Source organism: Cervus elaphus, chromosome 5 (assembly GCF_910594005.1).
Source record: "Cervus elaphus chromosome 5, mCerEla1.1, whole genome shotgun sequence".
NCBI lineage: Eukaryota > Metazoa > Chordata > Mammalia > Artiodactyla > Cervidae > Cervus > Cervus elaphus.
In genome coordinates, this window is record NC_057819.1 from 128113168 (window position 1) to 128128686 (window position 15519).

Sequence of the window (15519 nt, forward strand, 5' to 3'; positions counted from 1 at the left end):
CCAGCGTTGCCCTCACGAGAAGCCTGTTAGAGGCTTCCTTGGTTCCGGAGCGTAGCTGCCGCGATGGCGAAGACGTTGGCGGGCTCTCAAGGCCGCCTCCTGGTGAAAAGAACCCCAGACACACCACTTCTCTCCCTTTCAGTCTGTGCCCTCCTCGACCGCTTCCCCCAAATCTCACAGCATCAACGAGGCCCGCCCAGGTTCATCTCCACCCCGTTTACTCTTTTCCACTTTATCCTTTTTCCCCCCTTTCATAGCTTTCGATCTTATTTTTCTGTCTGTTGCCTGTCTCCCAGCCAGAACGTAATCACCTCTAGGAGGGCAGTGGCTTACTGTTGTATCTTCGGTACCCAGAGCCTGGCGCATCACAGGTACTCAAAAAAGATACTGAGAGAAGGAATTCTCTGGAAAGGTGTTTTTGAAAGTTGAGTTCCTCCAGAGGTGAGTTTTAGTAACTTCAGGTTCATTCACAAAATATCCTAAAAGCAGATCCCCGCGGAGCACCTGTGAAGAAGGCTCAGCATGACAGACACCGGGTGGGACAAGAGGCGGGCAGGTCGAGAAAGAAATATTTTTAAAAGTGGGCAATCTCCTCCCACCCCACCTCCACCCCCTCCCACCCCCAGGATCTGTGGAGCAAGATGGCAGATTCTTCTAGCCAGAAGCTAAGAGGAGGATGGGGAAATAGGTACAGATTCAGACAGCTACAGATAGGCTAAGTAGAACTCTTTTTAGAGAACTGTTAAAAAAGATGAACTCCAAAACTGAGAGGTTCTAACTCTGAGAAAGGTTTAAAACAGAGCCAGCAGTGTTTGGAAACAGTTAAAGGTTAGCTCAGTTGCTTTGCTGAGAGGCAGAGTGGTAAAAGGAAAACAGAGCTCAATAAATGTTGGTGATTATTAGTAACACAGTGGTTGTTTCTTAATAGCAGGTTCTATTTTTAGGAAGAGCATAATTACCTAGAAAAACATGCCCCTAGGAGTGCTAGCTGTTTGAAATAGGAGATCTCATCAAGTCAAGGCTTTATCATCTTTGCCTCACTAATACAGGCAAATTCTTTTGGAGGGAAAAAAAAAGAAATACTTCCCAAGCATTGGCTTTGTAAACCCAAACTAGGAAGGGAATGGCAATTGACATGTGCCTTTGGGGCTCTAGGCTTTAAGGGGAGTCTCCTGGGACCCTCCCTGCCTGACTTGGTCCCAAAACCTCAGAGTGAACAGAGGCGTCTCCATGGTGACTGGGAAAAGCTGCTCAGGGAGGCAAAGCCAGGGACTCGCCCAGGTTGACGGCTCAGGGATCATGAATAATGAACGCACCATCCCGTGGCATCATTGCTCTAAGGCTGGGCTCCAGCTCTGTGCCTGACCCAGAGTGATAGGAAAAGTGCAGTGTCCATGGCCCCAAATAAACACAGCCTGCTCGGGCCATCTGGTGGCCTGGATTCTGGGAGAGGAGGGGGGCAGCAGAGAGAATGGAACCAGCTACCCTGGGGTGGAGAGAGGAGCAGCTGGCAAGTTCCTTTTACCTGCTGTTGCCATGAACCCTCCAGAATTAAGGCCCTTTTGGGAGAAAACAGGCCTGAGAGCCGCCACCTGTTCTCTTAAAAGGGTGATGCTGAAGGCGGAGGCCAGCCTTCTTCCCTTCTCTGGTTCTCCATAGGCTGAAAGGGTGCTTCAGGAAGGGATGTGCATAGGGGTGAGAAGAGGGGAAGATAAGGGACCATCAAGCCATTCCTGGAAGCCAAGGAACTTGCTGACACCCACCCTTCTCTATAGCTGTGATTGGGGGTACCACACCCATGTAGGGGTCCACAGGATTTTCCTTTCTTCTTGAGTGCCCTAGGGGCTTCCCTGGTGGCTCAGACGGTAAAGAGTCTACCTGCAATGTGGGAGACCCAGGTTGGGTCCCTGGGTCCAGAAGATCCCCTGGAGAAGGGAATGGCTGCCCACTCCAGTATTCTTGCCTGGAAAACCCCAGGGACAGAGGAGCCTGGCAAGTTACAGTCCTTGGGGTCGCAAAGAGTCGGACACGACTGAGCGGCTAACTTTCACTAGGTCAGTCTGGCTTTTAGAACTCATCATTGTGTGGAGACAGGGAACACGCGGTATCGCATACTGGAATTAATCAGGTCTGTGTTTGACTGTTCCTATGTGACTTTGAGTTACTGACTTAACTTCTGAGTCTCAGGATCAGATCTGCGTCGGAGGTTGTATCGCTGCCTGGGAAGGTGGCTGAGGGTAAGGGTGATTTAAAAGGCCTGGCCGGATACAGGCCCCAGTTTCCTTTGCTTCTCAGGTCTGACAGCTTTGGGAGTCACACGACATCTTCTCTGGCCCACTGGAGACAGGCCACAGCAGGACCGGAAGATCCCACAGCCGCTTGCATGCTATAAACCCCCCTTGCTATTCCAATAATGTAAAAAGCTCCTTGCCAGTTTGGGACCCTGCTCTGGGCTCCCCATACCACAGTCCTCACCTCCCGGGTTCAAGGAAAGTTGCTCCTGGCTCGTGGAATGTAGGGGGAGACGGGGGTTGGTGGGAGGTGCCTGAGCATACCCCCACTGAAGACTGGATGCTTTTCCACGTGTGATTGGGATCCACAAAGCTGAACGCATTTTCAGGAATGGGAGATTGGAGAAGGGTGCAAGAAAGTGACTCCCCCAAAGATTCAGGAGCATCTTCTTTGACTTCTGGTTACCCGGGCTGTTGGCAGGTGTGGGTTGGGGGGAGGGATTTGCAAAATCGGTACAGCGAGGAGAGTCTACCCCATGGGGTACCTGGCAAGGCAACACTTCTGGCATGACTGGCACTCAACGAATATGGAAACTTCTAAGAGTCTGCTGTTTGGCTGCCAGTCACAAGGGAGTGAAGTCAGGCTGTGCCCCCGCCCGTGTGATGAGAGGCTGGTATATGAGCTGGTGTATGAGATGCACAGACAGGACCACTTGGCTCCAGAGCCATTTCTGCTTTTAGAATACTGGTGCATTTTTTTTTTTTTTATTAAAGAAGAGAATAAAGCATTTGTAAATATATTTCTCTCATGTATACTTCAAAGGTGACGCTGGTCGGCAGCTACAGAAGTGGGGAGCAAAGAGGCTGGAGCCGTTTCCCCACCTGTCCTGTCCCACCCCACCCCCTTCACCCTAGATGACAGAGACACACGGAGGGCAGGGAGCTGTCTGGCTCCAAAGGACAAAAGCTTCTAAGATGTGTGAACGGAAGGACCAGCTGACAGGTCTCATCACAGTGCCGCCCGGAGAGCAGCGTGGTGCCTCCAGAGAGGCTGGGAGGCTTGTTAAGAAAACCCCTTAGAAACAGATAAGGCATGAAGGTTCCCCACTGGGTCCTCAGCACAGAGGCCAGGGCCACTGACTTCCCTCCTCCAATCCCTAGGGTCTCAGGATGGGCAGTAGAAGGAACAGGGAGCCCTGAAGGGCAAACTGGGGATCTGGGCCTCTCTTAGCTGAAGCTGGATCTTCTGAAGCCTTAACACAAGATAAAGTCCCTGACCCTCCTGGGTCCTCAAAAGCCCCCCACAAAGCTGAGAGGTTAAGAGCAGGCATTTTATGGGAAGGAGGAGACACGTTCCCCATCTGGTCCCATTTCAATACTGCTCAGGGTGGGGTGAGCATCCTGGGGGGGTGCAGTAAAGGGGGGCAGGGGAGGATGCTGGGACCATGGGCTGGTGGCACACGCCTAGGACATTCTGCGGGTGGCACTCATGACCTGCGGTGGGGTGGGCCTGGTGGTGGGGAGCATGGGGGTGAACGAGACACATCATGGTCCCTGAGATGGGGACAGGCAGAGGCCAAGCTCGGTGAGTCAGAGGCGGTGTGCAGAGGTGGGAGCTCCCATCGCCCGGACCCCTGGAAGGCTTGATACCCAGAAGGCATTTCCGGGGTGGAACCCGGGGAGGCTGGCTCTGAGTTGATTGGCTACAAATCTGCGGTGGGCTGAGAGTGTCCAGGGAGAAGCCCGCCCTCACCAGTACTGGCATCAAGGGTTGCTCAGGCCTGGCTCAGGCTTTCCTGCTCTGCCTGGTAGGGGCCATCTCTAACCTGGTCAGGACCCTCAAGGCAGGGCAGCTGGTGCAAAGGGAATGACAGCGTGTCACAGCTAGGGAGAAGCAGTGGGTGGTCCGGGAGACCCCTAGGACCTGCAACAGCTGGCTCTGGGGTCCCCCTTCAAGTGTTTCCAGTTGTGGCGAGGGGGGGTCAGGGAGAACTTGCCTTGCTAAAAAATCTCTCAGGGAAACCAACGTTGAAAAAAACCAACGTTGAAAAAAAGTCAACGGGTCCAGAATGGCTTTTAGAAGCTTGGCCACAAATCTGAGAGCAAGGCGGGGGGTCAGGGGGCAGGGCTGGGAGAGCTGAGAATCCCCAGGGGAGTGGGGACGTTTGGCTTGCAATCTGTGGGCTGAGCCTGGGGGCTGGCGCAGGCGACGGAGGGTCCTGGGACTCGAGGAAGGCCTCCATCATCAGCAGAGAGTGGGTTTCCTCCACGTGCTCCCTGGGTCAGAGGACAACCTCCCTCGGGGGTGTATTGCTGCTAAAAGGGCTCCCTCACTCACCAGAGGCTGCAGGGCCCAGGTTCGAGGGACCCCCACTGGCCTGACCCATGGGGGGAAACCGTCACTTGCTGCTGTGTGTCTTGACTTTGGTGGCGTTGATGTCGGCCTTGGTCTTCTGGATCCTGGAGAAGATCTCCTTGAAGAGCGCCTTGTACTCGGGCTGGCTCTGCTCCAGCCGCTTGTCCACGGCCTCCACGTGCTGGCTGAGGCTCTTCTCCGCCTTGGGCTCCCCCAGGCCCTCCTCACCCGCGCGCAGGTCCCTCCACGAGCTGTCCCGGGAGATGGGCCGCGAGGTCTGCACGCCGGCGTGCCGCACCCCAGCCCCGTGCTGCCGGCACTTGCTCAGCAGCTCCTCGTACTTCTCCAGCAGCGCGTGGTACTGCTCGTCCACCTCGCGCAGGATGGACATGCCCCGCTTGCGCACGCTGTTGGCGTGCAGCATGAGGTTGCCCGCGTGCCGGCTGGCTGGATCTTTGGCCACGATGGCGTTGAGCGCCGTGTCGCTGCAGCTCTTGCGCACGGCGTGGCCCGGGGAGGCCGCCGGAGAGGAGACCCCATCCTGCGGGCCGGTGTCATCGCCGCTGCCAGGCTGGGGGTCGTCGGCTTCCGGCGCCTGGGTGAGGGGCGCCAGCAGGGCCTCGGCCAGGTGGTCCTCCCGGCCCAGCAGGTAGGTCTTGGCCTGCTTCATCTGCTGCAGCTCCAGCAGCTCGGCCTCCAGCTCCTGCACGCGGAGGCGGCAGCTCTCCATCTCACCCAGTTGCCGCTCCAGCTCCGAGTACTCCTGGAGCACCGCGGAGTACTCGCGCTCCGCCCGCTCCTTGCGCTGCCGCTCCTGGCTCACCTGCGAGCGCAGCACGCCCACCAAGGTCTGCAGCCGCTCGTTCTCCTGCTCCAGGGGCCGCGGGCCCAGCTCCAGGGAGGAGCTGTGCAGGCGGAAGGCATCTTCACACCTGGGAGGGAGCAGGGGCAGGTGGGCAGAGGGCGAGGGCGCGGGCGCGTGCAGGCCAGGCCCTTGGAGCCCAGCCGCATCTCTCTGCCCCACGGGGCTGCATGCTCTGCCCATCTAGAGTCACTCCCGGGCCTTCTCCCCTGGCTCTCTGCCCTGGGAACTTGCTCTTCGCTTCAGCCAGGTGTCCTGGCTCTCTCTTGGGTTCAGCCGATGGGAGCCACCGGCAGGAGGTCCGGGGGTGGGAGCAGAGAGAGGTCGTGGGGAATGTCTCTCCCTGGGCTTCCTCCCTGGTTACTAAGGGGCAGGCAGGAAGCCTGCTCCATGCTCTCTAAGTTCCAGTATCCTCCCTTCTCCTGGTCCCTTCAGGTCTCAGGATGGTACCAGCTCCTGGCTATTGCAACCCCAGGGTGGGGCAGTGTTCCCCTGGTTCCCCCACACCTTGCCTACACCTCGTTATTGATTCGTCCTCAGTTACCCTGGGCAGGGCGCTGTCTCTTGCCAGGACCTTTATTGAAACACCCATTAAATCCACAGTGTGTATTCTTTTCTTAAAAAAAAAAAATTATTTGGCTGTGCTGAGTCTTAGATCGTCAATCTTTATTGCAGCATGCAGGATCTTTAGTTGGGGCATGTGAGATCTAGTTCCCTGACTGTTGATCGAATCCAAGCCCCCTGAATTGTGAGTGTGGAGTCTTAGCCACTGGACCACCAGCAGTCACACACCGTGTAAGTCATCCCAATTCAAAAGGCTTAATGGGAACCGAAAGGGACAGTGGTTCGTCCCTCCTGGGTGAGACTTCTGACTTACTAAGCAGGTGACCCTGGAGTTTCAATTTCCTCTTCTGAGTAGTGGGGATGATAAACCACACCTCACGGTATTGCCGTGAGAATTGTCACTTAGCAGCGTGATGGGCATGTGGCCAGAGCTCATAGCGCCAGCTGCTGACTGCTGTTAGCTCCACGACCTGCCTCTGCAATAGCCCTCCTCCCACTGCTGCCTGGCACCCACCCTGCCTTCCCCTCTCCCATGGAGACGGGCCCAGGGCGCCCTCACTTACCGGGGGCTGGTGCACAGTTCCTTGAGACAGGGGAAGGTGTGGATGGTGCGCCTGCGTTCGCGCTTCTCCCGCAGCACGCGAAGCTGTTCCAGGTCCCGCAGCTGCTCCACCTGGGCCTGCAGCTCCTCCACCTGGGTCTGCAGGCGCTCGATGGTCTCTGTCAGCCTGGGGGTGTCAGCGGGGGACACACGGATGGGAGCGACACTCAGGGGACGGGGCCAGCCCTCCTCGCTGCAGCCCTAGTGGGGCTTGGAGGCTGGGGCCGGACAGGCAACCTTGAGTCATGCTGCCTGGTGCTGAGGTCGGACGAGGAATTCCTTGGGCAGCCAAGGACCCACACTTCTGCTCCACCTCCCAGGCCAAGCCGACACTTCTCTGTGTCTCCTCCCTCAATTTCCTTCTTTTTTAATCTATCTACTTATGTATTTAAATTTACTTATTTATTATGTATTTATTTACTTATTTGGCTGTGCCAGGTATTAGTTGCAGCACAGAGACTCTTTGATCTTAGTTGAGGCTTGTGGGATCTTCAGTTGTGGCCTGTGGGATCTAGTTCCCTGGCCAGGGATCAAACCTGGGCCCCCTGCATTGGAAGCGAAGTCTTAGCCACTGGACCACCAGAAGTCCCTTTTCTTTTTAAAGATTTTTACTTTATTTAATTGGGCTTCCCTGGTATCTCAGCTGGTAAAGATACCACCTGCAATGAGGGAGACCTGTGTTTGATCCCTGGGTTGGGAAGATCACCTGGAGAAGGGAACGGCTACCCAAACCAGTATTCTGGCCTGGAGAATTCCATGGACTATATAGTCCATGGGGTAGAAAAGAGTTAGACACGACTGAGTGACTTTCACTTTCACTTAAATAATTTATATTTATTTTTGGGCCATACGATGTGTGGAATTGTAGTTTCCTGACCTGAAATCAAACCTGTACCTCCTGCGGTGGAAGCTCGGAGTCTTAACCACTGGACCACCTGAGAAGCCCTGTCTCCTCAGTTCCTTGTACACTCTTCTATCACTTAACACTTTGCACTGCAATAAAATAGTCATATACCTGCCTTCCCTCCCAGAGGGCGGGACAGTGTCTTTGCATCCCCATCACTACATTTTCCCTAAAACAGAGCCTGGTATATAGTTGGTGCTTAAATAAGGGTTGTGGCCAGAATGTTAAACCAGCCCAAATCAACAAGGGCAAAGTCACTACCATCCCAGGTTCCCAGACCTGGGCTTTTGGCAGAAGGAACCTGAGTCACACCCACTGGTGTACACACACACACACACACACACACACACACACACACACACACAGAGGTACACCCAGCCCTGGGGCCTCCCCCTTACCATCCCACACCCAGGTTCCCAGCCCTCCACCCGGCCCTCACCCGTGGATCTTCTGCTGGGCCACCTTACTCTCCAGCACCAGCTTCTGATTGGTCAGCTCCAGGTCTCGGGCCGCCAGGTCCAGCTGCTCATACACTTTGGCATGCTGTTCATTCACGTGCCGCAGCATGTCCAGCTGTTTGGTCAGATACTGGGGGGTGGGGGTAGGGGTGGGATAGTTACCTTTCAGAACTGTGTTGGGGAAAATGTCTCTGCCTGGGCCCTCCTCCCACTTCCAGGAACAGGTTTGCTTTGGGGTATTCGTCTGCAGCGGAGGGAGGGGGTCAAGCTGGTGGTACAACGGGCCTGCCTGGGACAGTTGTGCAGGTTGTGGACTGCACAAGGCTTTTGGGTCAAGGCTGGGTCTGCTAAGATGGGGTACGTTTTCCTAAGCTGCACACAGGTACACAGACTAAGGGGCACTTGATAGGACAGAGAGCATGTATAGGGCCCGGGGGGCCCCTCACCTCGATCTCCTGCACTTGCTCCTCGTTGGTGGAGTACATCTGCTGTAGAGACTCCTCTAGCTCCTTGTTCCTCTCCAGCAGCGTCTTCCCCAGCTCTGCGGCCAAGTGCAAGTCTGGCGGGGAGGGGGCAGAGGGTGGGAGGAGCATGAGCAACCGAGAATGGAGTCAGAAGACCCCTCCCATTCCTGTTCTGAACGTTCATTCTGGGCTGAGCCGTGAGGACCCGGAGAGAACCAGGACCCAGGGGCCGCCCCTGGGGAGACTCCAGGCCTGGAAGGAGATGTAAGCCGTGAGGAGGCCTGTGCATTGGCCTGGAATGCCCTCTCCCCAGACACTCCCAGGGTTCCTCCCTCTGTGCCTTCAAGTCTGTGCTTTAATGTCACCTCCTCCAGGAAGCCTTTCTCAAACACTGATTCAAAATCGCCCCTCCCCCACCCCCCACGCCCTCCCTGCTTCATTTTTCTCCTTAGCTCCTATTGCCATTTAACTTACCCCACAATTTGCTTATTAACTTGCTCCTGCCCCTTGACTAATGGTACGCTTACAGGGTAGGGATTTTGCCTGTTTCAGTCACTGATACCCTCAGGACTTAGGACAATACCTGGAACAGAGCAGGTGAGTAATAAAATCTTTTTTGAAAGGAGTTGAGTGGAATGTGATAAGAGCATCAGCATACAGAGGGGCAAAGTGCCCTGCGAGATAGGGAAGGGAGAGTTCACCACGGTGCAGATGGTGGGAATCTCAGACAAGGAGCAGCTTTGGAGGTGGGCTTGGAAGGACGACTGGAGCTCACTGAACTGGGGAGGGAGTGGAAGAGTTTGCTGGGTATTAGAACTGGACCAGGCTTCAAAGCCTGGTCTGTCTTTAGGGGGCTGTGTGGTGGGGAGTAGGGGGGTTAGAAGGAAGTGGCAGGTGCCAGAATCCCTAAAAATTCTCTCAAGTGGGTCCGGAGTTGGGTGAGGGTACCATGACATTTGGAGTGGATATTTCCACATATATATGCCTAACTCCTTTTAGAAACAAAGGGTAATGTATAAGATAATGAACAAGGACCTACTGTATACCACAGGTGCATGCGTGCTAAGTCGCTTCAGTCGTGTCTGACTCGTTGTGACCCCATGGACTGTAGCCCGCCAGGCTCCTCTGTCCAAGGGATTCTGCAGGCAAGAATACTGGAGTGGGTTGCCATTTCCTCCTCCAGGGCATGTTCCCCATCCAGGGACCAAACCTACACCACCTTATGTCTCCTGTATTGGTAGGTGGGTTCTTTACCACTAATGCCACCTGGGAAGCCCATAGCACAGGTGAGTCTACTTAATACTCTGTAATGACCTATATGGGAAGAGAATCTAAAAAATAGAGTAGATATATATCTAACTGATTCACTTTGCTGTAGAGCAGAAACTAATACAACATTGCAAATCAACTCTACTCCAATAAATTTTTTTAAAAAGCAAAGGGTAGTGTGTGTATATATATATATATAATTCATTTATATTTAAATATATATTTATAAGGGAAGTCGAGAATCATACTGTGGTTTCAAAGAAGAGGGCAGGTTCATTTCTTCTGTGAGCTTGGTAGAAATTCAGCAGGATCAACCACCCCTAGTTCATGATGAGGGAGGCACACCAGCTCCCTTTTCTCTGTAACAAGATGGCGAGCATTTGGCTCATCCACAAACCCTTTCAAATAACTCAGGTATAAATGGAAAAACAGAAGGTCACATTCATCACAGCTTTTTTTTTTTTTTTTTGCCTTGGGAACTGGGTCAGGTGGTCTGCAATGGGGCCATTGCTACTGATGCTGTCTCCTGCCTTGGTTTCGGGGGACAGGGTCTGTGGATGACCTGCATGAAACCCCTGAAATTTAGGCTAGAGTCCAAGGTCACAGGCAGGGCCGAGAACAACTGCACTTTATGCTTTTTCTTCCAGGTGAGCAGCTGAGCTGGGCATGTATTCCTACCGCCAGCGGGGTGGGCTGGAGTGGCTGCCAGTCACACTATAAACTGGGGATGCTGAAGGCAGCGAATGTGACCAGAGCCGCCTAGTGATTCCAAGGAAGGGGAGGAAGAGAACACAGTGGAAGCAGTTTGGGGTGGGAGAGAATATCAGAGACTGTTTCAGGGAAATTGGATCACAGTGGAAGCTAAGCTGGTCAGAGCTGCCAGGAGAGAAGTCTAGAAGCTTCAGGGCAGGGGACTGAGCGGAGCCAAGTGCTGGGGAAAGGACCCCAGCTAGATGAGGACTGGGGACAGCTCTGGGGAGGGTGCAGACCCCAGACCAGAGAGGGAGGGGGCCCAGGAGTGGGGGGACAGAGGAGCTGGCTAGGCTGGGAGTGGGATCTGGAGTAATAAACAGCCTGCCACAGCCAGAATGATGGTTACACCGGACCATTACTGGGAAGGTACTGAGTCTGAACTGGCATCTCCCCTGCCTGGACCTGAGTTTTCTGGGGTCTCCTGCAGTGGACTCTGAATGCCAGTCAAGGTATTACCTGGGGGCAATGCCCCAGAACCTGAGAGACAATGGCTGGGAGCCAGGGGGATGTCTTTGAAAGGAAACCCTGAAATCCCACTGCCCCTCCTGGTTGGGGTCAGCATGGAGCCCCCTAGACTGGGGAGGAGAGAGGAAAAGGACAGAGGGCAGACACAGGAAGAAAGGGATCACACAAAGATAAAAGGGATGGGAGGAGGCCAGCTACCACCTGGCAGGGTGGCAGGGGTCTGTTCACAACCTTCAGGGCACCGACGTCAGGAACTCTGCATCTGCGGAATTACGGTCCGCTCACCTTCCTCCCCTTGCCATGACAGAGCTTGGCCCAAGGCTGAGACTCAAGGTCAGGAGCCTAAGACTTGAAATCTGTGACTCAGCAGCCATCTCTCAGCCTGGAAAGAGGTACCCACAGGGCCAGCCACACCTGGTCCAAGGCTGGGGAGGGAGGCAGGCAGAGAGAGTGCCAGCACTTAATAATTAATGACTTTTTCTATTTTTACAGGTGCTTGTGGCAGTGGGCAGAGGGAACACAGCAAGAACTGAGGACCTTGTTTGTCCCCACTACCTCCCTCCACTAGGACAGAACAGCGTCAAAGTCAAACAGGAGCCTGATGGCGAAGCATCTGAAAGTAACATTGGGGCCCATCCTGAGTGGGGATGGAGCTGGCTGAGAAAAACCACGTCCTGGGATGCTCAGAGGCAACTAGGGGGCGCTGGGCAGGAAACAATTTGGGCACTGGGTGGAGGGAAGGGGGAAGCAACAGGCACCCGATCCCCCAAGTGGTTGGCCTCTGGCCCAAGTTCACGCCATCATCCAGTGCTTCATGCCGGGCCCCACAGGGGTGGTGCTGCAGTAGCTGTGCCCGGGCCTTCCTCCAACCCCACTCCTGACACTCTGGATAATTCCCATTTTCCGGGCGGTCTTTTCACATCACTCTGTGCCTCAGTACAAGTACTGTCTCCACTAGACCACTGGCCTTCCTTCCTCTGCCAGGGCGGCAGGGGTGGGTAGGGGGTTGGGAGTGTGGCTGTTCCCCCTCCAGCTCCGAGGGGGTGCAAAAATCTTGTGTCTCTCAGCAGAGGGCCCTCAAGTCTGTTCTCGCTGTCTGCAGGGCTCACCGCTGCAGAGCCCCTGTGGGTCACTCACAAGTGCTGGTTTGATCCCATTCCTGCCTCCTGGGTTGGGCTGTGGAGAATCTGGAGGGCAGAGACCAAGTCCCCAGGCTCGGCCCCGCACCTCGCCCTTGGCAAGCAGACATTGGGGTTTTGGTCAAAAGCTCTCATTTCTTCTGAGACTGTCTCTGGTTTCCCTCCTTGCTGCTGGGAAGGCCATGAGGCTAGGCCGACTGCTGCAGACCAGCAAGGCCAGAAAAGCAGGGGCCTGTGGGGCCCATTCCTGACCCTGGCCCCAGAGCCTGGCTGCCTGGCCACCCTGGCATCTCGGCATCCCTCCCTCTCCGGATGCAGCGCATCTGCCAGCCCTGCTCCCTGGCTCCTTCCTCCCACATCTGGGCTGGGCATGGTGCCAGAGCCTTCTTCAGGGGCTCGGGAATGGAATGAGACAGCAATGATATTAGCATCTGCCTCTGAGGAGGCCATCTTCCCAGGCACTCAGCTTCCAATCCTTCCTTCTAGGCCCACCTCTTCCGTGAAGCCCTCTCATTGCATCCTGTCGTCCCCACTCAGTTACAAGCCCAACCTCACCTACCTGGGTGTACCTAGGAGGCCAGGACTAGGACTGCTCCCAGCTCCCGGGATAGCGTCTGACACTCAAGGGGAGCCTGATAGGTGTTTGTGTAATGTGAGGTTTTGGGAGTAGTTGGCCCAGGATGGGGGAAGGGGGTGTTGCAGCCAGGATCGGGCATTTCGCTCCAGGCAGGGAGGCTGAGGGTGGAGGCAGGGTCCAGCCCAGCACCCCCAGTCCCACCCTGGTCCCCCAGAGGCTCTGATTAACCCACAGCCCGGAGCACAAGGGCAGAGCCTCATCTACCAGCAAATCTGGCCACATGGGATTGTGGGTCAGGGCTGAAACACAAAGGCTCCAGGATAAGGGTAGATGCCTCGCACAGGGCCAAAGGCAGGTATCTGGGCCCCAGAGTTGGAGACCCAGAGCGGAGGCTGTCGGCTCACACCGACTGTCCACACCCACCCGGCTTGCTGGGTGACTATGGTCACTTCTAGGATATGCTTCCTAGCCCCTCCAATTCTGACCATCTCAGAATGAGGCACTTTGGGGAAGAGAGGGTGGATTGGACTCCAGCAGGCCTTGGCCCAGACCCTCTCAAGCCTTCTCCTCCTTCCTGTCCTAACAGCCCCGCCCCCTCCTCGGAGTGATGTCACCCCGGCCACCTCACCAACCCCCATCCAGTCGCCCTCTTTGCCCTCAGATGGAAGAGATGGAAACGTGGCTCCCTCTTTACTCAGGCTCTGATCTGGGGCACTGCTCAGAATTCCCAAATCCGACCTGCTCCAGACCTTGCGCCATTTGGGAGAAGGCCAGCAGGGAAGGGCCGCCGGGACTCCTCCCTCCGGGAGGCGGGTTGGACTCCGAGTTGTCTCCGCTCCCTTCACCCGCAAGATGCCCGCAACCCCATCACCTCCCCGGGGGGAAGGGAAGGGACCTGGGGAAACTTTCTAGGAGTCTGTGAGCTCCGGAATCCTGGCAGGGAAGGGTGCCGCTGGATTTAGAATGGGATTAACTTCCTCCCCTCACCCCTCCCCACAAACAACCCCTCTCAGCAAAACAGAACCAAGGAGCCGCCTCCTGGCCTCCAAAGACTTCCAGTTAGCATTCGCAGACCCTCAACCATACCCGGGGCTCCTGGGCAGTTCCTGCCTCTAAGATGAGGTGGGCGAACTGGGTGATGTCCGCCCCTGTTGTTTGGGGAAAGAAGACCGCTCCCCCGACTTTTGCAGGTCTCCACCGGTCTGGTTGCGCTTTTCCAGGGGCAGGCCACCGTCTCTCCACGTCCTCATTCTCCAGACGCATCTCCCCTCGGAGTCCAGCACGCCGGGTGCAGCCCGGTCCTCCCCGGGGTGACTCCTCCCAACAATGGAGAAGCGGACAGGGGTCGCGGGGCGCACCCCGCTTTCCCGCCCCCTGCGCTCACCCTGCTCCAGGTCCTGCTGGTCGTACCAGGGCTCCTCTTCCTCTGCCGTGAAGTCCTCCATCCTGGCGGCCCTCCGCATGGCCCCGCAGGCGGCGGGTGGCGGGCGGGCGCTGCGGCGGCGCGGCTCAGAGCCGGGGCGCGGGGCCCGGGACAATGCGGCGGAGGCGGGCCGAGCCTCCCGCGTCGCGGACTCGGGCTGCAGTGCCCCCGCCCGCGCCGCGCCCCCTCGCCATCGGCCGCCGGCCGGACGCCCACGCGGGGCTGGCTCGCTGCCGCGGGCCCGCCGGGCCGGGGTCTTGCAGAGCGGGGCGCACCGGGCGGCGGCTGCACAAAGGGTGGAGGGGCGGGGACGGCGGGCGGGAAGGCGGCAAGGAGGTCCCCGGCGCGACCGGCAGGTCTGGGGCGCTAGGAGCGCGCGGGTGCCGCGGCAGGCGCACCCAGCCCGGCTCCTGCCCGCGCTGCCCCCGGCCCACCCAGCGACACCCGGAGCCGCCGCTGCATCTTGGCGGTGTCCGCCCCGCGCTTCCCGAGCTGCCCGCTCCGCGGGGTGGAGCCAGCCGTCGCTGGCCAGTCAGGAGAGGTATGCAAAACAGGAGGCGGGGCCGAGGGCGGGATCTCCGCGACAAGGCGGTCCGGCTGCTGCTAAACCAACCCTCGCTTCCCTTCTAGGATCTCACCCCAGTTTACATCTCAATGTGTGAAATCGTTTTATGATGTTTACCTATTGTCTCTCTCCCTGTAGATCTTCTAACAGCAACGATCTTGTCTCCCGTTCTCAGCTGGCTCTTCAGTGCCTAGAGCGGGCTGACCCATTGCTACCTTCCATGGACACTCTTGGAATGAATGAAAATTAATTTAAAATTACCTTTAGGAAATTGTGTTTAAATGCCTGTGGCCTAAAACCTCACGCTAGGAGTGGTGAACTTTGACTGTTACCCGCATTCTGAGTCTTTCCCTTTAAGATCCCGTTTCCCTCTACTTGAGATCCAGATCTTACGCCCAATTACACCACTTACACCGTTTGTAGTGTCACCTCTCCGAGCATTCTTTCCTTAAAGGAGTTTTCAGAATCAAGTATATGCGTAGCTCATTTTTATTAGGACATACCACGCGCTGGTACTATTAAAGCACCCTGAGCATAATCCACTCTAAATACATGTGGCAAATACATCCGACAAAGGACTTGTATCCAGAACAGAGAAAGAACACTTGCAAATCCATTAGAAAACTCAGTGGAAAAGTGCATAAAAGACTTGACCAAGCACTTCATAAATGACCCAGTAAACACGTGACAAGGCGTTGAACTTCTTTAGAAGAATCAACACCTGTAGGGGAAAAGTAGGAGGCATCATTGTTTCTGTAACAAACCATTCCAGATTTAGTCGCTTTAAACAACACGAATTTATTATCTTACAGTTCCACAAGTGAGAAGATTGACATGGCTCTCGATGGCTAATATCTAGTTATCTGCAAGGCTTTGTTCCCGTCTGGA

General features: G+C 55.9%; 2 protein-coding genes and 1 long non-coding RNA gene across 4 annotated transcripts; 2 read left to right on the plus strand and 1 right to left on the minus strand.

Annotated features, from left to right (window-relative positions):
* The first annotated feature begins 58 nt into the window (after positions 1–58).
* LOC122695555 lies at positions 59–2398 on the plus strand. The gene is made up of 3 exons (XR_006341403.1): positions 59–200; positions 297–441; positions 2296–2398. It is a non-coding gene; the product is annotated as an uncharacterized LOC122695555 (long non-coding RNA).
* A 576-nt stretch (positions 2399–2974) lies between these two features.
* Positions 2975–14532, minus strand: CDR2L (cerebellar degeneration related protein 2 like). 2 transcript variants are annotated; one of them, XM_043905563.1, is made up of 5 exons: positions 14028–14532; positions 8423–8535; positions 7958–8106; positions 6577–6741; positions 2975–5519 (listed from the first exon to the last, which is right to left on the minus strand). In XM_043905563.1, the coding sequence occupies exons 1-5, from the start codon at positions 14104–14106 to the stop codon at positions 4631–4633; spliced, it is 1395 nt and encodes a 464-aa protein (XP_043761498.1). In that variant the 5' UTR covers positions 14107–14532; the 3' UTR covers positions 2975–4630. The 2 variants fall into 2 exon arrangements, with proteins under 2 accessions (XP_043761498.1, XP_043761499.1); XM_043905564.1 differs by lacking the exon at positions 14028–14532 and adding an exon at positions 13730–14002.
* On the plus strand, positions 14181–15379 carry LOC122695548 (translation initiation factor IF-2-like). The gene is made up of 2 exons (XM_043905605.1): positions 14181–14607; positions 14770–15379. The coding sequence occupies exons 1-2, from the start codon at positions 14181–14183 to the stop codon at positions 14823–14825; spliced, it is 483 nt and encodes a 160-aa protein (XP_043761540.1). The 3' UTR covers positions 14826–15379.
* Positions 15380–15519: the final 140 nt, after the last annotated feature.

Excerpts from the sequence above, each read along its gene's own strand:
- CDR2L (XM_043905563.1), bottom strand. The coding sequence starts at position 14,106 with ATGCGGAGGGCCGCCAGGATGGAGGACTTCACGGCAGAGGAAGAGGAG. Across the intron at positions 6,742-7,957 it reads GCCCAGCAGAAGATCCACGG|GCTGACAGAGACCATCGAGC; the intron begins GTGAGGGCCGGG and ends TGACACCCCCAG. Across the intron at positions 5,520-6,576 it reads GAACTGTGCACCAGCCCCCG|GTGTGAAGATGCCTTCCGCC; the intron begins GTAAGTGAGGGC and ends GCTCCCTCCCAG.
- LOC122695548 (XM_043905605.1), top strand. The coding sequence starts at position 14,181 with ATGCGGCGGAGGCGGGCCGAGCCTCCCGCGTCGCGGACTCGGGCTGCA. Across the intron at positions 14,608-14,769 it reads TCGCTGGCCAGTCAGGAGAG|ATCTTCTAACAGCAACGATC; the intron begins GTATGCAAAACA and ends CTCTCCCTGTAG.